Source organism: Asterias amurensis, chromosome 19, assembly GCF_032118995.1.
Source record: "Asterias amurensis chromosome 19, ASM3211899v1".
NCBI lineage: Eukaryota > Metazoa > Echinodermata > Asteroidea > Forcipulatida > Asteriidae > Asterias > Asterias amurensis.
In genome coordinates this window covers 600,282-620,873 of record NC_092666.1, presented here as the reverse complement: position 1 = coordinate 620,873, position 20,592 = coordinate 600,282, and the positions used below count along the sequence as shown (strand labels likewise).

At 38.3% G+C, this 20,592-nt stretch overlaps 1 protein-coding gene across 3 annotated transcripts; it reads left to right on the top strand.

Annotated features, from left to right (window-relative positions):
- The first annotated feature begins 674 nt into the window (after positions 1-674).
- Positions 675-17,308, top strand: LOC139951316 (uncharacterized). Of its 3 annotated transcripts, none has more exons than XM_071950143.1 (6): positions 675-764; positions 2,871-2,928; positions 4,212-4,354; positions 5,042-5,147; positions 8,864-8,950; positions 9,924-17,308. In XM_071950143.1, the coding sequence occupies exon 6, from the start codon at positions 9,961-9,963 to the stop codon at positions 16,615-16,617; it is 6,657 nt and encodes a 2,218-aa protein (XP_071806244.1). In that variant the 5' UTR covers positions 675-764; positions 2,871-2,928; positions 4,212-4,354; positions 5,042-5,147; positions 8,864-8,950; positions 9,924-9,960; the 3' UTR covers positions 16,618-17,308. The 3 variants fall into 3 exon arrangements, with proteins under 3 accessions (XP_071806244.1, XP_071806246.1, XP_071806245.1); XM_071950144.1 differs by lacking the exon at positions 675-764 and adding an exon at positions 780-1,073; XM_071950145.1 differs by lacking the exon at positions 8,864-8,950.
- Positions 17,309-20,592: the final 3,284 nt, after the last annotated feature.

Genomic DNA, 20,592 nt, shown 5'->3' with positions numbered 1-20,592 from the left:
GAGGTTTGAAATATTTTTTTCAAAAACTTTGTGAAGAGTATGTTGCGTGTGGGTTGTGTGTATGCGCGCGTGCGCTTAGAAATAGATTACGTGCGTGCTTAGAAATAATCTTTATAATCTTGCGCGCTGATACGCGGAAGCCAGCCGGTTATAAACACTGATCATTATCAACCGTTTAAACAACACCACGTGACGCGCTCTCCACCAATAGGAGTAGAGAAACTGTCTGGGGTATTTATGAATAAGAAATAATTATAATGGAACTGGAAAAAAACGGCACACACCATCATTGTGAGTGCTACCTGTGATGCAAAATCCCTACCAGTGTGGTCGTCCTCCCCCGCCCCCCCCCCCCCCCCCGCCATCAGAGTGTACCAAGTTACAATAAGAGCGGGATACACTTTTGCTGCACTACGAAATTCCCACTGCCGCAGTGCTTTTCAAATGGACATTTTTGTGTCCTTCTAACTCATTCAGGAAAGGAAACAAAAATTGAGGATGGCAAACAAATAAAATTGCGGGGGGACCTGGGACGGCAAGCCGGCCGGCGGACACGCATACCACCACCGCGCCGCGTAGTCATGCACAGTCGAGTAGAATAATGTCCGTGTGTGTACGGCCAAGGTGTAGCGCCGTGTGGAGGCCCACCATACACGCACACACGGACGGACGATACGATTGGTGGATTTTAGTCTTGGTGTTTGTGATGAGTGTACATTAGTGCTGCTGGCCGCACGAATCGAACTGTGTAACTGTTATGTAATGTAAGTATATCAAAACATGCAAAAGGTTCTTGTAAAGGGGTGTACTCGTTATTAAGGAATTTGTTGAATGTGGTGTACATGCAAACCAGAGAAATTGTGCGCTCTTTTGTCTAGTCGACACTCCGGCCGGTCGTTCTCAGAGTGTGTGCACTTACTGCAGCCATGCCCTGTGTGTGTATATTGTACTTGTGGACGTAAATCGTAAACATGCTTTCTCTACACACCACTGCTGACTGGGTGGGAGCTTGTTAAGCGTGTGCAGACTTTGTTAGTCTAGAAATACCGGATTACCGGCAATGCGTTTTGCTGGTAAGTGTTATATACAAAGGTCACTCACTTGAATTTGCCCGAACTGAGGTGCAAAATGTGAGTAACAAATGCGCAATTTTGGATCGGCGTATTTGACTCCCTGTAAGAAGATTTTGATCTATACTAAGCACGCTACACACAACATTCAATGGGCGAATCCATTTTCCAGATAATAGGGGAGTTTTAGGCTGCACCAGACAAGCTGACTTTCTTTGTGTTTTCTGTGTTGCTCGTTTTGTTTTTTGCAAGAATCATGTTAATTTAGCAGGAATGCTTAGCCATTATGTACAGTTTTAAAATTTGTGATGAACAAACTGTCACTGCTTAGTTTTGATCTTATTTTAAACTTACTATTTTTATATTAATAAAAAACGACAATTTATTGATGTTCCCTAATTTATAAATAAAGTGTTCCAAATTTTACCATTTGCTTACAAAATGGCTGCCTGTGCAATACTTTCAATTCCTCATTATTGTTTTTGTGTTTTAAAAGCAAGAATAGCAACGTGTCTCTGAAGTTTATTTGATTTTCATTTCCTTTGGTAAAAACACCATCCACCAAACATTAGCTCCATTGACCGTCCACACTCCATAAAGTATTGATGAGGACACCGACCAGCCGACCCAAGCAATGGGTAGAATTTCAAAACGCCCAATATTAAAATTAATGAGTTGATATTTAGATTAATTTAGGAACACGTTGCCTTGGATTGGACGAGTTGGTCTATAAAAAGCGTTTGAAACCGTTTGTTATGCAATGCATATGGTTAGAAAGATGTTTTAAAAGTAGAATACAATAATCCACACAAGTTCACTCAAAATTGCACGCTTTTCCTTTTACGTCGCGAAATAACACGGTCGGCCATTTATGGGAGTCAAAAATTTGACTCCCATAAATGGCCGACTGTGTTAGTCGACGAGGTATACAGAAAATCGCGCAATTTCAAGACATATTTGTGTAGATCATTGTATTCTACTTTTACAACATCTTTCCAACCATTATTATGCATTTTATAACATACGGTTACAGAACGCTTTTCATAGACCAACTCGACCGATATAAGGCAACGTGTTCCTTTAATTATATTTTATTACATTTTTGCCCTTCTTTGTTTTTACGCTGCGCGTTATTAATAAAAAATAATTCAATAAGCACCATAATTGGTTATATGCCAACTTGGATTTGTTTACTTGAAGCACTCGCTCGTTGCTGCTTGACCATGGAGCTATAATAACAAGGATGCTGCGACTGAGCAGTTGACGCACACTCCACTGCCTCTAGACACACACTCCACTGCCTCTAGACACAGGATGCATGCAAGTTTGGGTGCTGGATTGCATTTTCAAAGTTATCAAAAAATCCTCTGTTAACAAGATGGCACGTTTACACCGATGATGAGGACTTTGAGTTTAGAGGATGAGAATGAATTGTATACTAACTCAATCAATTTGTTTAGAAGGACGCAATAACACATCAAATTCTAAATGCAACATACAGGGTGGTCTCATTAACTGGCATTTGAGTTCTAGGCATGTTGGGGTGTTCGTATCAACAGGCCATGGTGGTGAAATGTTTTGGCAGAATGCACTGCACAGTGCTAACTATGAATTGAAGTTGAACAGATGAAACCAATTAAGGGTGCTCAGGTTGGTGGTGGTTTCTTTTCTTGCCTTTCACCTCTAGGGCCCAGTCTCAGCCTCAGATTTCACCTAGAATCCTTTGCGTGCCGATCATGCACATCCAGACATACCTAGGCTATTGATAAAAGTTAATGCTTCATTTTTTTAATTATACAGTGAAAGCAGGCATGGTGGGAGTCTTGGATGGAGTTTGATTCTATAACGCCTGAACAAGGTGATTAATGCAACTTTTGTTGAAATCTTTTGCTGCTGTGTGTTGCTGTCAATTGAATTTTGAGTTTAAATTTTTGCTTTGTCTTTAAACTCATTATTTTACTGTGAAGCGCTTTGAAGCTTGCATACGGCGCTCTATAAATCCATGGTTATGATTACTATTATAACCAACAAAGTTAAACAGTTTGCAAGTTGTTGGGTTTGCAACTACATATAGGGATAAAACAAAATTCCACTTAGTCTGTTCTTGTCCAACTCGTAGGGCTTTCATGTCAGCTTTTTCCTTGGTTAGGGACTCTCAAGCCTTCTCCAATTTATCAGGGCTCGGATTTGGGGGAAAATACACAAGACTGGTTGTATCACAAAACTTTTCCTGGACCGTAAAGATTGTTTCAATTGACCAGAACCCAAACGAAAAAATACAGGACCACTAGACTTGTCCAGTCATGAGTTTACTGGCTTGACTCTAAAAACTCAGGCCTGATCATCCTCATGGTACCTTATGAGCCAGGCATACAAGTTCAAACAAACTTTGGTTGGATTTATCCAAAGATTTATGCCATGAATGTAGGTCTGTCCATGCTATGGTAGTCTTACAAATAGTGGCTTCTTATAGGGCTTATATTTGTCATTCGTGACGCTCAAGGGGTTTTTAAACATTCAGTGTTTTCGTGCAAGGTATGTGGGACCTACTCCTGTAACATTTAACACAATGTAAAATTACAAGAGTGGCGCAATATGTAGCCAATCAAACCAGGAACACTAGGTGAACGAACCCTGGGTGAAAACGTTTGTTATAAAATGCATGGTTGGAAAGATGTTTTATAAGTAGAATAAAATGATCCACACAAAACTTTCTCAAAATTGCACGATTTTCTTTATAATACATCAGGAAACAGTTCGCAAAATAAAAAGGAAAACTATGCAATTTCGATGGCAAATTTTTTGTGGATCATTATATGATACTTTTGAAACATCTTTCTAACCATGTATTTTATAACAAACGGTTTTCAAACTGCTTTTCAAAGACCAACCTCACCCGATCCAAGGCAATGTGTCCCTTTAACCACTAGGAGGACACTAGAGTTTAGAATGGTAGATAAATCACATGTATGCCAACTTGCTATCATACATGTATGTTCTTCTTTGTCCAAGGGTGAAGTATCATGCCTGATCAAGGAAAGGATGTAGCATTACATAATCGGGGTTGAAAAGTTTTTATTTTAAAAATAACAAGTTTAATTGGTTGATTTTTAAGTTTGTGTTGTGTGATTTCCTTTCTAGATTCAACCCTGATACTGTTGGTAACATAGTTGACCAACTAAAACTATTCAACTGCGCTGGTCAATGGCCTACTGGTCATTGTTGGTGACACATTTGCACAGAACTTTGTGTACAGTATAGATGCATCCACTGTATGACTGCAGGTTGGTATAGGTTATCTACCATTCATAAATACCTAAGACAGTTTATTCATTCTGATTGGTCAAGAAATCACGAGGGGTTGTTTGAACGGATGATATAACACCAGTAAAAAGTGTTGAAACATGGGCGTGACATGCGAGCGTGCACCTGCACTTATAAGACAGTTTCTTCATTCCTATTGGTCGAGAGCAACGGCTGAACAGTTGTGCAACGCACGCGATACGCGCGAACTCACACAGCATCTCCTTATAAGGAGATAATTACCCGAGGGCCTTACCATTTCATAGCTGGAGGGGTGTTGTGTTGAAAGAAATCATTGAACAATTATAATTTTTGCGTTTATTTTACCTTATGACCAAAAAGTGTTGATGTTTTTTGACCGAAAAGGTATTTATATGAATGGGAATCAAAGTGTGTTGAATCGGTTGAATCGCCGAGGCCTGGTTCTTGATAATTTACCTTGACTTCATCTCATTAAAATTATCAAGTCCCGGCCTCGGCGCGGGTTTAAACCACTAGTTGAAAACCTCTTCACCACACATTGATTCCCTTAGTCGATGATATTGAATGATCAGACATGAAAATTTAAGGGTGGTACAAGTCATTTTACTTCAAATTACAAAATCTTGCATTCACAGTTTTAAGAATACTCTGAAACAAATTTATTTTGTTATATGTTCTCATATTAGATCAGTACTGAAGAAAAAGTTCATTGGGAAACTAGGATGAACATCTGATGAACATCGAGACTCAATGTTTTGTGACTACGTTTTGAGACTACGACTTTGACACCTTGTGAGTATACATGACTGCACATTTTCATTACTGTAAACATACTTGTGTATGTATGGTTAAAAATAATTCTACCTATGAAGTCTTCATAGAATGTGCAAGTCTTGTGCGTATTCAAGTTTCTTGGACCAAGGTAGTCCCAACCATTATGAGTTTTAGGTGTGTGTGATTCTGTTCCTTCATAGTTGGAATGATGTAGTTTATGGCGACAGATGCAAAACATCGTATTGTTGGGAAAATAAAAGTTCGCCATTAAATATTTGAGAGTAGAATAAATTTTACAAACTCTATAGAATTTACTTTAGAGGGATTTGGTATCCATTTCTGGTCTTTTGTTAACAATTAATTAAGAATACATCCCAACTAATGTCCATGTTAATCATTGTACCTTTGTAATGGTCGCACAAATTTAGACATGATTGGCAAATGGGGTTTCTAAACAAAATTAAATCTTTTTCAGTTTTAATTTTTACAATTATTTGCCTGACAGATAACACTGAAAGGATAAATTCAATCTTTGTTTAATTTTGTTTGTTTTATCCATGTCCTCAATTTAGTTTTTCTTTCTGTTCAAACAGAATGTTAAAAATATTTATGAAGGGTTTCGTTTAGAATTCATGACCAAATTTAACATATAATTTAAGGTCCACCAACCAAAAGTCGTCTGTATTCGTTTTTACATTAATTTCTATGGAATTTGATGCCTGCCGGTGAAGCAAGTCGAAGGGGTAACATTTGCCTAATATTCCCTTTGTGTGTGTGTGTGTGTGTGTGTGAGAGTACATGCAGGTTACGGTATACACATTCAAACCAAAGACCCTTACAAAAGAAGACAATAGAGTCCAAGGTTCGGGAAAGGTCCACCTCTGGAGAATGTGTACAAAATCAATGGGAGCTGTTGCAAAAAAAGTATAAACAAAATAGGGACAATAGGAGGTCCAGGGTTGCAGATACAAACTATGGTGTGTTTGCATTGCCTACATAAGGGACAATAGGTCTAAGCTTGGGCGATACCACGATATTATCCAATATCGCGATACTAATTTGGAAATGATTTCGATATCGGATCGATTTGGTTTCAATCGAAATATCGAAATATGGCGATCGCGATATATTGCGATATATCGCGATATCAATTAAGTATCGCAATATCACGATGTATTTCCTAGCTGAGACATCTTGCATCGCATAGGTTTGGAGTAAAACCAGAAGAATAGATCATTAGAACACCTCTCTTATGCTATGACTGTCTCTTCTACAACTTTCACTGGGAGTTTTGAAGACTGATGATGTCAAATTTAATTAATCGCGATTATATCGAATATCGCGATATATTGTCGGCGATTTATCTTGAATAAAATAAATCGATATCGCCCAAGCTTAAATAGGTCCTCACTAGTCGGTTCTTTGTTTTCAGGTGTCCTCACTAGTCATTTGTGTACAAAACCAATAGGGATTGCTTCAATACAGGAACAACAGAAAGTACAAAAGGTGTCCTCTAACGTATAGGTGTGCTGTAGCTGTGTGTGTATGTGCGTGTATGTACTGTAATCATTTTCTGAGTAATCTAGCTTATCAACTCCAAACTTGGTTTGTGGATTGGTCTAGAGATCCCCCAGAAGTCTATTGTTTTTGGACCCCCTCAGTTAACTATTAACTTCTTTACGGCTAAAACAAAATGTTTGTCCGAGCAATGGCTCAAGAATGACTTGGCGTTACAACTCCAAACTTGGTTTGTTGGTCTAGGGATCCCCAGAAGCCTATTGTTTTAGGACCCTGTAGGTCCAATTTAAAGGTCATTATGACTAAAACAAAAGATTTGTTTGTCCAAGCAATAACCCCAGAAGGACTTAGCATATCAACTCCAAACTTGGTTTGTGGACTGGTCTTAGGAGCCCCCAGAAGCCTATTGTTTTTGGACCCCCCCCCCCCCCATCAGGACAAATGTCAAAGTTATATATTATAGCTAAAACAAAAGAAATGTCCAAGGTATAGCTCAATAATGAGATTAATCTCAGCAGGTATTTGTGTTTGTCAACACACCATTCTTGCTTTATTTTTGTCAAAACGACGGTCAAATGTTTGATCCGTTTAGATATTGATGCTTTTGTACTATTCCAAAAGCCCAGTGTGTGTTACCCAGTGAATACTTTAGCTGTGCTTAGGGGGTTTGTTTTGTCCATAGAGTATTACACCCGTTTCAGACAGGCGCTAGAGTCGCGCCGAACCAAATAGATTAGACTGGCGAACTTAACATAACATTTACATTGGCTCAGCTCATGACAAGATCGACGTCTGAAACCAAGGCTTTCCAGAGCCGTTCTAAACGACTGCAACAGTCGATCTTTCGACTTCTAGCGCGTCCAGTTGCTCCTAATTGTTTCAGACGTCAAACTTTTCATGTACTTAATTCAGAATTTAGTTCGGCGCGACTCTAGAGCTCCTGTCTGAAACTGGTGTTTGTCTGTGTTTCTGAAGTTTTTTAACCAAAGATACTTCAGACCAATACTTTTGGTGGTGGCCTTCTTGCCAGTATTTCCTTGCTGGAAATGTGTGTTTCAAAAAACCAAATGTCCCTCATGTGACATCAATGTAGTATGTTATAGAACATGGTTTGATATGGGCCATAACATGTATGCAGGTTGCTAGATAGAAACCAATTAGAATTGAGGATTCAAGTCTGCTTGAAGATATGTTTTAAAAGTCACCATTATCACAGCCATATTGTTTTGCAGGATTGTGAAACTAAATGACACGTTACTTTAATTTCACTTCCACAAGCAAATCAAGAAATCACAAGTTGTTATTGAGGTACTATCTTATAAGCACGCACGAAAGGCTGCCTTACATGAGGGCAGGCCCGTAACTAGGATTTTTTATTTTTTTATAATTTTTTTTTTAGGGGGGGGGGGGCAAATATGACAAAAGTACATAGGCGTGTTAGGGTTAGATGAGATGTGCTACAGTAGCAGCTTGGCCCACACGTACTGTAAAACACAAAAAATACATAATTGAGTTGAAAAACAAATAATATAAACAAAAATTTGTTGAAATCTTTCTCCTTAATTTCTGCCCTTAATCATGTTAATTATAGTGTTTTCATGAACAGCAAATTTCATAGATTTGTAATTTTAAGGATCGGTTTTATAGGTATGAGAATCTTCTGATTTTAACCGAAATTCCCACGTTTTCCCCTTCAAATTTGTGGTCTTCAAGTTTAGTGTATATTTGGTATTAAATTGCGAGGAGGGGGGGGGGGGGTGAGTGGAATGGAATTTGTAAGTCAGCCCAAACAAATTCTGATGATGATGTGGCCTTTTGGGGGGAATGGGGACCTTTTTTTTCAAATTTGTTTTTGTCTACCCCTTACATGAGGCGCCACGCGTTAAGCACAGCATCTCACTAGTGTGTATAATGAGCTCGAGCCGAAGTTGGAAAGGCCCTCGTTGGCGTCTCCACTCACGTGTGTGGTCTCCCGTTCCAAGCCACAAAGGCCTTGACAAAAAGCTATGTCTATGAGGCACCTGGGAGTTTTATTTTTACACAAACAGACACATTACTTGCATTATAGACAGTTTAAGATGGAAGATTTAGTGAGCACACCTTCTCCACCTTCAACAGACAGGGAACACTCTGCATCACAACTGTTCTTTTCTCTCTCAAATGTTTTTTCTTTATATAGACTCTAATTATTGATTCGATTGTTTGTGTTATTCCAGGTAAACCTATACAGCAAGTATAAAGATGGGATGGAATTGGTGGACCAACTGCTAAGAACAAACCTCTTATACACATTCGGATACTAGGTGTGTGCTTGTAATATGCTCAAATTAACTGTGGATACCAATACCTGGTTATGGCGTAACACTCTTACTATCTGACTATTCAGTATTACCCATAGGTTCTGATTGAAAGATATACTATGACAGCCTACAATTATTTTTTGTTCTGTTGTGAATCTCACAACAAAATGTATACAAGATCGAGAGGCATATTGATGTTCCATCAGTGCTAAGTAACCATTGATAACCATACTCGAAATGAAGCATTATCTTCATGTAAGCGCTAATCCTCCGATCGGATTCGCAGAATGATTCGCACAATTGTGATAAAAACCTATATTGCACGGCTAATATCACTACCTGCGTCTTGTGTGTTCCTTGTCACGCGCCAAGTTTGCTTGAAGATAAATTCGTTATCACATGCGTGCTCGTGGAAATATAGCGCATCCAACAAGGCCGAATGTCAAGTTGGATATTGGGCGCAGAAGTGCTTTATTTTTCTGTATTCCACTTGCGCTTGTGTGATAACTTATATTACTGTCATACAAACTCTAAGTTAAGATGTGACTGGTCAACATTTATCATTGAAGTCAGATATTTAGTTAAATTATGACAGAATTTATGTTAACTGGTCTTTTTTATATTTGAAGTTCCTATTCTGAACTCAATGACATCATGTGAATGTTTCTTGAGTCATTGTTGATGTAACATTTATCCATTCATTCAACTTGCAGCACAAATTATGTGCAAAGAGTAAATATATATATACAGCTTACACTGAAGTATAAAAACTATAGTGGAAGAAAACGATTAAAAGAGTAGAGACCCCAGAAAACAAGGTGTTTAAACAATGGCGTCACACACACTAAGCAAAATTTGAACATCAATGAATGAATGCTGATACATTTCATAGAGAATTTAACTTCCTAATGATCTACAATACACAAATAATCACCAGCAGTAAGTTTCAACTGATGTTTGAATTGTTTCATTTTAGATGATTGGTGAGGACTGTAGGTGGTAAGCAAGACAGAATGGAGCCAGATTCAAGCAGTGATAAGATGACTGGAGTTTCTTCTAACTCTGGCACTCAGGAGTTTGGAGTACATCTACCCAACGGTCTTGAAGCTGCAACAGAGTTGGCTGCAGTACCAGATAATCCCACTATACCTGACACTGTGAAACTTCAAGAAACAGAGTGTGATTCAATATCATCAGACACTCTGTGCCTCACTGCAACACCCCAAATACCAGCCAAAAACGGCACTGATTTATTTGTAAAGACTGAGTCGACGCTCTGCCTCCAGAACAGTCACAAAGATTCAGCTGAATTATCCTCTGGTAACTCGGTAACAAAATGCACTGTTATTAATCAGGATTCAAAAGATTGTGCTAACAGGTCATGTGTCTCCAAGAATGTCACAAACCTTGAAAATGATTTCTGCACTGAAGTAAAAACACCTTTGCAGCTGAGAAAAACCAAAGGTAATTCAAGTGAAACTGAGGACAAGGAGGAGGAGCTTTACGCTGAAAGTATTGTAGAAACAATTAAATTCAAAATCCTAAAGAAATACTTTGGAGACACAAGAAAACCAGGTGTGTTGCATAGACTGCATCATAAAAGGAACTATGGTTCATTTAAATGTAGACAATGTTATTTGTCCTTTCACTATCGCCCCTCATTAATATTCCACAAGTATACACATGGTAACAAACATCACCTGTATGAGTGTTGTAAATGTAGCTACAAATCCTCTGCCCCTGGTGCTTACATGCAACATGAGATACAACACCATCCTGATCATTTATATCAATGTGAAGTCTGTAACATTGCATTCCTACAGAGGAGTACATGGACTAGACACGTTGCTGCACATGTAAACAACCAATCTATGACAAAAGAACACTCTTCCAGTCACTTGGGGGATAAGACTGCAACCCAATCAAAGATGACATGCAACATTCCTGATCAACTGGAGGTAATTCATGGTATGGCAAGCCAGAACACCAAAACACCAAAGCCGAGCTCTTCAACCAAACAGCAATGTGAGACCAGGAATGAACAGATTAAGTGCAAGTTTTGCCAGCAGTTATTCCCATTGGAAGGTGAAGAGTACACCCAGCATCTACAGTCAACTGATAAGAGCGTGAGTTCAGCCAAGAAAAGCTGTCCATGGTGTAGCTTCATAGGCAGTTCAACTTGTCATCTAACACGACACAAACATAAAATTCATCTGTGTTGTCTGCTGTGTAATAAGAAGTACCCTCACAAAGATCTATTGAGGCAACATGTTAATTCTTTCCACAGCAGACTTGTGAACAGTCCTGGAAAGATCAAAGCAAGAAGAAGGCCAAAGGCATTTGGGAAAAAGCATAAACCAGGACTATGTTTGACCTCAGAAACATCCCGTCAACAAATGGAAGACCACCAAGAACACAAGAACCTCCCTAACAATAAGGAGGTAGTGCAACACTGGTACTGCATGACTTGTAAGGTGATATTCCCAACTAAGAGACTTCTTGATCTACACATAAAACTGAATCACCGTCCAATGAAGAAAGCAACTGAAGGTCATCAAGAGCAAGAGAATGATGAGATGGGGCAATGGCGATGTCTTTTGTGTAACACACTCCATGAGACTCTAAGGGAATGTGATAAGCACCTGTTGCGTATTCATCCTGATGAGTATGAATACTGCCCTCGAGATGAGATAGCTGAGCCTACACTATCGGTAGATTTGCCGGTACTGCCAGAATCAGAACCACCATACACATGTAATATGTGTGACTCTATGGTGACATCCTCAGAGCTACTACACAAACATAAGGAGAAATTCCACAAGGTAGCATACAAGATATCCATTACTGAGGAACTCAATGCCAAGCAACGTAGCTACAGATGTAGGTACAGGTGTGGCTACACAGACTGTCTCTATATGAACGTCACTAAACATGAGGTCAACTGTGCACAAAAGGTGCCAGTCACGTCCATAATCCTACCATCAGCAGTGCTCGATACATCCACTGGGAAGTTAATTACCAAGTATTCTGATGTTTTGAAGCCTGATACTGACTCTCATCAATCTCTTGGCAACCCAATTACTGAGCAGCAAGCATCATTAACTGGAACGCTAAGTATTAGCCAAACACTGGCAGTTTCTGTTCAGGGTGACCAGAATGCCGCCAGGAATCAAGCATCAGTTATGAGCAATTTGAATATGGATGAAATGCAGTCAGCTTCATTTAAGTATGACCAGAGTGTTGTTGGAATGGAGCTGCCACCAAAGCCAAGCCGCAAGAATCTCAATTCAAAAGAGCAACCGTCTCAAAGCAACATGCAGACTTTCAACGACAAACAACAACTTCCTGAAAACTGCATGCAGAATGAAAACAAGACTCGGCAAACATCAAACAGTAGCATGCAGCTTGAAAACAAGACTCTGCAAACATCAGACAGTAGCATGCAGCTTGAAAACAAGACTCTGCAAACATCAGACAGTAGCATGCAGAATGAAAACGAGAATCTACAAACATCAGACAGTAGCATGCAGAATGAAAACGAGACTCTGCAAACATCAGACAGTAGCATGCAGAATGAAAACGAGAATCTACAAACATCAGACAGTAGCATGCAGAATGAAAACGAGAATCTACAAACATCAGACAGTAGCATGCAGAATGAAAACAAGACTCTGCAAACATCGGACAGTAGCATGCAGAATGAAAATGAGACTCTACAAACATCAAATGGTAGCATGCAGAATGAAAACAAGACTCTGCAGACATCACATAGTAGCATGCAGAACGTAAACATGACTGGGGAAGCTTCAAATTGTAGAATGCAGAATGTGAATGAGACTCGACAAACATCAACTACATGTAATAGCGTGGAGAATGAAAACAAGATGCTGAAGTCTTCACCAACTAGTGTACACAAATTCAAGGGCCAGACACAGTGTGAAAAGGAAGCTGTGATCAAGACAACAGCTATTGATAGGGTTCATGTTATCAAAACATTCAATGGAAAGGAATTACAAGATGTTAGCAAATCATCTCCAAATAGCCAACCACAACCAGTTCAGTCAACAATACCAACAGATCAACGTTGGAATTTGACATCGAGTAATGCAGCTAAAATAACTGCACACAAGAATCCTACAATAATTGTTATGCCTAGAGGTTCAGGTAAAAAGACCACAAGCTTAACCAATACAGTGTGCCCAAGAAAGGACAAAGTGACTGTATATCGTAGGCGTGATGAGACAAGTAGTAGCAGTGATGAAGACAGTGACTGCAGCTGGTTAGATAAGAGCAGTTGCTCTTCGGAAGAGAATGAGGATGAAAATGGAGACTTGTCTCCAGTTTTTCCATCAAGTGATGAAGAAGTGGCGGAAAGTGTTCCTAATCAAGGAACAATCCAATCTGCCAATAGATTGGTGAATCCTGGTACCTCCTCTACACGAAACATCACATCATGTCCACCCTTACTACAACCAACTGTACTCATGAGGTTTTTTCAGGCTATTGACATGTCTGATCTTTACCGATTGGCATTACAAATGATAACAGGATCTCCTCAACCCCATACATTACCTACCTCGGATCCAGTAATGGATGCAGTCAAGACAACGTCATTTAAGTATAAGATTCCCATGGGATACAGTCATAAAGAATTTCATGACATGCCTCTATTTCCATCATCTCCCGAGGTGATGAGAATTGACTACATGCAAACTTTACCTTCTAAACTTGTAAGTAAGCACTACAAGACTGTAGTTGCAAAGCCCCAAGTGTTGCTGTTAACATCACTAGTAGACAGTGCAGTTCTTGATCATGTCAAGGGGACCGTATTAAAGGGAGTTGAACGTTTTGTGAGGAAGCAGCGAGTGGAGGATCGTAAAGATATAACATTAAGCCTGTCTCAGTACATTGTCTCTCAGTACTTCAAAAATCAAGAGAAGAAAGATTCAAGTCAAAATCCTCTTAATTTCAGTCTTGCCACAGGATCAGGGAACAGCCCAGGAGCAGGTCCAAGTTGTGTAAAGACGAAGCCTTCAATAACTAAAACGCCTGTGTTCAAATCAACTTCAAACAGACCTTCACCAAGTAGCACCCAAAGGGTACAAGTTAACAAACCTGCTGTATATGGAGTTACTAAAACATTGATCAATGTTCCACCGAAGCAGTCCAACATCCAACACAGCTCTCAGCAAACAGAAATGAAGAAGTCATCAGATCTAAAGAAGAAAACAAATGTAGCTTGCAGCAGACTGCCATGCACTAACAGAGAACAAGAGACAACAATTGCAAACAAATCACAGAATGTCCAGGGGAAAGCACCAGAGGTTGGAAAAAGTGAAGAGAAAGATAACAAAAGTGTGAAAAAAGCTACAGCCATCAGGGAGACAGAAAATAGAAAAGATGTGGCAAGTTTGAAGGTCCATAAGAGTCCTACAAAATCTAAGCCTGTCAGGAATGAGAGTGTACCCCTGAGAAGGTCATCAAGACTCCTTAGAACTTCTGACCAACAATGCGACAAGAATTCAGAGGCAAGTGCTGTCACAGCCTGTGACGGCCAGAAACATGCGCGGAAGCGCACAAAGTCAAACGAGCAAAAGGACCACAAAGGGCAAGAAAAGAAACGCAAAATGAGCAAACAAACATGTATCAATGAGATTGAAATTGACAATGAGTCCAAAAACGATAAAGAAAGCTGTCAAAAGGACAATCAAGGTGATTCAAAACCTCCAACAGTACTCAAAGCAAAGACAAGATGTAATGAGAGTCTCCAACCTGGTAGGAACTCAAGCAATTCAGATCAAAGTCCACCCAAATCTTCGTCTTCGTCTTCACAAACAACCTCACTCACAAAGGGAGTAACTGCTTCGGGAGACTTTAAGAGGGCTCAGACATCAAGTCTTAATCATGCTGTACATGAATATTCAAGTTATGATGCACATCATGATGAGCATAATGCAATGTTGCATGTTGCTCCAGAAAACATACTACCAGAGATTTACCTGGATACTAAAGTGCAACATACAGGTACTGAAACCAACATTGTTGAAAGAAATGGCATCCTGCAAATGACAAGGCATCCACTTTATGGTCTCAATAGAGGAACAATGCAAATACATACGGGTGCCAATGCTGAGTTACATCCTTTAAACTGTAAGACATACCTAAAGCACATTGAGTATATGAATAGTCCTGCCAAGTCAAAGCTTATGGAATCTGTAGCAACACAAAATGACGTGAAAACAAGAGGTGTGAAACCTCGTATTGATCCTTCATTGCAACTAGATGATACTCCGGTAAAGAAACCATTGATTTGTAAATGGAATGAAAGGATTGAAAACAGTTTCAAACCACTGCTATACAAAAAACCACAAACGTGCATTTCTCATCCAGAAAATCAACATGGCCTCCGTAACTGGGCTGGACACACATGGAAGCAAACAGTTAGCAAAGCAGAAGTATTAGAACTAATGACTAAAAGAAAAACATGGAAATGTGCTCCATATAAGATGGCGCAAGAGAGCAGAACGGCAAGGGAGAAAAATACTGAGCTGATAAACAAGAGAATCTCTGTAGGTAAAGACACAACAGTCTCAAGTGAGGAAGCCATGAAGCATAATATTTTGGATGCTGGAGAAAGCACTGTTTCCCAAATAGCATCCCATCAGGATTCCTCATTAAATGGAACTCACTCAAATATCAGTGAAGATGGCAAGGAATGTGGTCAATGCACTAACGGTGAGATGTCTGAAGAATCAAGCACAGAAGAAAGGATGGAGTGTGAGGTTGTTCCTTCCAATGCAGAGTTAGAAACAGCAACAGGGGAACGTGGTAGACTAGACAGTAAGCCATTGGAGGGGAGTCGCAACATGATTCATAGCACAGGGTCTATAAACCTTTGTCAAGGTACAGCTGAGCATGAGGATAGTGGTGTAGAGAAGCAGATCATCAGACGCAGATCATTACGTAATTTACAGTTGAAAAGGAAAGTTGCTGCTGATTCAAAAGATAAACAAAACTGTACAGTTGATCATTCCTACATAAAATCTCCAAAGTTGAAGTGCAGGAGGAAAAGTACATGTACAAAGTCTAAAATTGGTTATCAACTGAGAAATAGATGTGGGATAGGGGCAGGCCTTGTGAATATTGGTGTTGGCTCCAAGACCAGTGAAAAGAGACTGAAGGTTCCTCATGATCACTGCTATATTAGCACCAAGAAACCAAAGACAACTGCTATGGGTACAGACAAGACAGATCATTGCTACTATTGGAAAACACAGAGTGCACAAAAGACAACTCATGAAGACGATCGTGCCTGCAAACATAAAGATGCCTCACTGACACAATGTGACAAAGGGCCAACACAGAAGCCAACGACTCAACATCCAGATAGAATATGCAAACCCACGCACTCACAGGCTCAAGATCATTCTTACTCTTTAAAAAATGAACAAGAGCAAAAAGCATCCATGGATCATTGCTATGTAAGAATTACTGCATTAGTGTGCATGGATGGCATCCAGACTTCATCCAGTGCAACTACTGAACCTGATGCAGTACAACACGTAACTGGGAGAAGTAGAGGAGTTCCAGAAGTTGGTTCACCAAATACATGTAATGAGATGTTGGACAGACGTATTTTAAGACCAAGAAGAAAGGGATACCAGCAGTGATTGACAAGAATGCTTCTGCTACACCCAATCAACAGCCTGTTTGGGGAGTACATGTACAACACTATAATAAGCTGATAGCATAGTGTCATTTGTTGAATCAGTTCAGCGTGTGCTGATTGCTATAATTCAGACATGGATGCTTCTTACCCCCAAATTGTTAGTGGTATTCTGAAGATATGTGCAATTCTATATTTGATCAAAATCAAGCAAATTTCATACCAAAAAAGAGATTTGTTATCTTTTAGATGTTCCTAAAATTCAACTCTGAATGAAACTTTTGCCACGGTGCATTACAGGAAAAGAAGAAAACAACTTAAGTTTCGATTGTCGTGATGCTTCTGTTCATTTTTAAATCTACAGCAAAATTGAATGATTATGAAGTACGCACAACCACAAGTGCAGTGAAACTTTGCAAAAGGGTGCACCACACGCAATGCAAGTTGTACTTCTATTTCTGCTTTTAAATGTTTAAGAGAATTTTGCTAAAATGAGCCTGCCTGGAGACAACGTTGTCTCCCATGAAGCACTAACCCTGCAGCTAGTCTGGGATTTGAAAACAAAGTGACTCTTGTAACTGAAATTCTGTCTTCACATCTATGCAAACCATTTACTACAAATTATCATTTACCAATGTACAATTTATCGTAAAAATGTGAAATAAATAAATATGAATAATCTTTGCAAAAATTAATTCATTTTACAGAATTACATTGAATTATCCATAAATGTGTAAAATAATATGTATGAACAATGATATACACATAGTGAATGTTTATGAGTGCAATGGTGCGAATATGTTCGTGGGTTGAAAGATGGAATGTTCTATTCAACGAGGCGGAGCCGAGTTGAATGGAACATTCCAGCTTTCAAGAATGAACATATTCGCACCATTGCACGAATGAAAACATTCATTATTTGTTTTATATAACATCCAAGTAGATCTTTGTCATTTTGATTGAAAGATACAACTTTCAAAACAAACAAAGCGTAGGCTACAATTTTTAATTGCAGAAGCCGAATGCGTTACCAAAGACACGCGCACGCAGTGATGTTTTTACTCAGCTTTTTCGTTCCATCCGAAAAGTACCATTGCACGCTGGAACGAAAAAGCACGGTGAGTGACTCGGCGTGCCATGGTACTTTTATTTGCTATCACGTGAAGGACAATCCTCCAATCAAATGGCAAGGATCTGCTTGGGTGTTATATAAAGAGTTATAATAATCGGGTTTACTGACAGGGAGATGGGTAGTGCACTCTATCTTCAAGTACGCGCTAATCCTCCAATCAGATTGTCAAACCTGAGTGTGATATCAGGCTCCCGGTTTTTATGTTGCACTCTGCGTATTGTGAGTGTCAATGCGTCACGCTCTGTATACGGTCATTGCAAAAATTACATTCTAAACTTTGTGCGTGTAAAAACATGACCTAACCTCATTGACTTATTAATGAGGCTGGAAGATAAATTTGATATCACACTCATGCTCGTGGTATACGGAAAAATATAGCCACCTGCGTCCCATATCCAACGTGAGTATACTGTATATTGTATAATTTAAAAACAAAGTACAATTGATGATGTTTTAGCGGAGCTTGGCGTTAAAATAGTACAATTTTTGTGCCATTGATGTGAAAACAAATTCCATTCAAAATTATGGTAACAATGGCAAAAATGGTTTGATCTAAATCTCCTTATAAATTCTGATTTATTATTACAAATACAAATCAAACATAACCCTTTATCTACATTTGTTCAAGAATGGGAGATTGTATTGGTGGTTGAAATGAGTTTGCTGTTTGGAAAAGAAGAAAAATTGTTAGTCCCTAAAGTGTGCATTTTCACTATTGAAACCAAAGTGTTCTCAAAATGTATAGTGAACATCCCCACAATGCCATTTGTACCGCTACCTCGCCTTGAAACAGTCACCTGTTGAAACAGTAGCCTGTGCAAAACACTTCTTGAGAGTCATTCTTGCTTTTTGAAAACTGTTCTTTTTACTGTTCATAACAAATCAAAATGATTGAGTTAAAAAGAAGCCATCAATTGAAGCTATCATTTGAACTGTTTTGAATTGTTCTTTATTTATTTATTGAAACTTTTAATAATGTGTTATTGCATGCTGGTGTATGATTAGAGTCTCATGTACATGAATTTAACTTATTTGCATGATTTTACTGTTTGTATCGTTACAGGTTTTTGTATTACCATGATTATGAATCAGAAGATGTAAATTACGAGGCTAGTAAAGGGGTTTTTAAGGCAGTTACAGTTTATTGGGTACATTACCAGAAATATTTATTATTTTATTGTAATTATATGTTACAATAGTTTTGTCAAAGTTCATAAAACAGTTTACACAAAAATGATTTCAGTGTTGATTGAAGCATGGTTTAACTTTTCCCCAAGAAATATTAAGTTTTGTTATTCATGTATAACCTTTTTACTGTTATAATATTAACTGTTTGCCAACTATTCACCAACTGTTCATTTGATAAACAAGTTGTTTTGAAGGTTTAGATACGAATTGTTATGATGTTATCACACAATTGATCTGCTAGTTCACCCACAAGTGTACCTTGACACCAGGCAAGAAAACAAAACATTTATTACAATGGACAATCTTTTTGCAATTACTCATTGGCCAAATGCATCAGAAATATTGTTTTCTAAATTATTTTTATGAATTGATATGCTTGGAATTGTCATTACAACAAATTTTTCAAAAATCATTTAGAAAAATCATGTCTGGAGGATCTTTGATATCATCAATGCATTACAAAAAGATTGATAATGATTGATATTATGGTGACCCTATTTTGAGTCAATCTGTGATTTATCTAAAGGTCGCTTAAAGGCAGTGGACACTATTTGTAATTACTCAAAATAATTATTAGCATAAAACCTCACTTGATTACGAGTAATGGGGAGAGGTTGATGGTATAAACATTGTGAGAAATAGCTTCCTCTGAATTGACGTAGTTTTTGAGAAAGAAGTGGTTTGTTATTTTATGCATATGCATAAAATAACAAACCTGTGAAAATTTGAGCTCAATTGGTTATATGTTGAGATACACCAACTGGGAAGACTGACAATTACCAATAGTGTCTAGTGTCTTTAATCAAACTTTGTCTAACAAAAGTCAAGATGAGTTTTGTGTGAAGATTTGTTAAAGGCAGTGGACACTATTGGTAATTGTAAAAGACTAGCCTTCACAGTTGGTGGGTCTCAACATATGCATAAAATAACAAACCTGTGAAAATTTGAGCTCAATCTGTCATCGAACTTGCGAGATATGAATTAAAAGAAGGAAAAAACATGCTTGTCACACGAAGATGTGTGCGTTTAGATGGTTGATTTCGAGACCTCAAATTCTAAATCTGAGGTCTCAAAATCAAATTCGTGGAACATTACTTCTTTCTCAAAAACTATGGCACTTCAGAGGGAGCCGTTTCTCACAATATTTTATACCATCAACCTCTCCCTATTACTCGCACCAAAAAAGGTTTTATGCTAATAATTATTTTGAGTAATTACTAATAGTGTCCACTACCTTTAAATACTAAACCACTGCCTTTGAGCAATGCTTTGAGCAATGCTTTGAGCAGGCAGCCAAGGGTGTTGATTAAATATTTTGCAACTGCTTTTATGAGTATAGACAATCAAATACTGATTTTCATATACTTTGACTTCTCCTGTAACAGTTTGATGATGAATATTTGTCTGAAATTGTAATGATTTTATAAACTGGTTACCAAACATCAATGAATGTTTTATTTAAATTGATACATTCAGTGAATGCTGTATTATTATTAATTATTACTTGTGTTAAGTTAATTAAAACAAATATCTTAGAGTTCTGTTTGTTGCATGTTTTTGTGGTATACAACTGTTATACAATTACTAGTTATTATAGAAACATGTGTCATACTATTTGTATCAATTTATTATTCATTGGTTTGATCATTTTTGTAATAA

Coding starts and splice junctions, on each gene's coding strand:
- LOC139951316 (XM_071950145.1), top strand. CDS start 9,961: ATGGAGCCAGATTCAAGCAGTGATAAGATGACTGGAGTTTCTTCTAAC.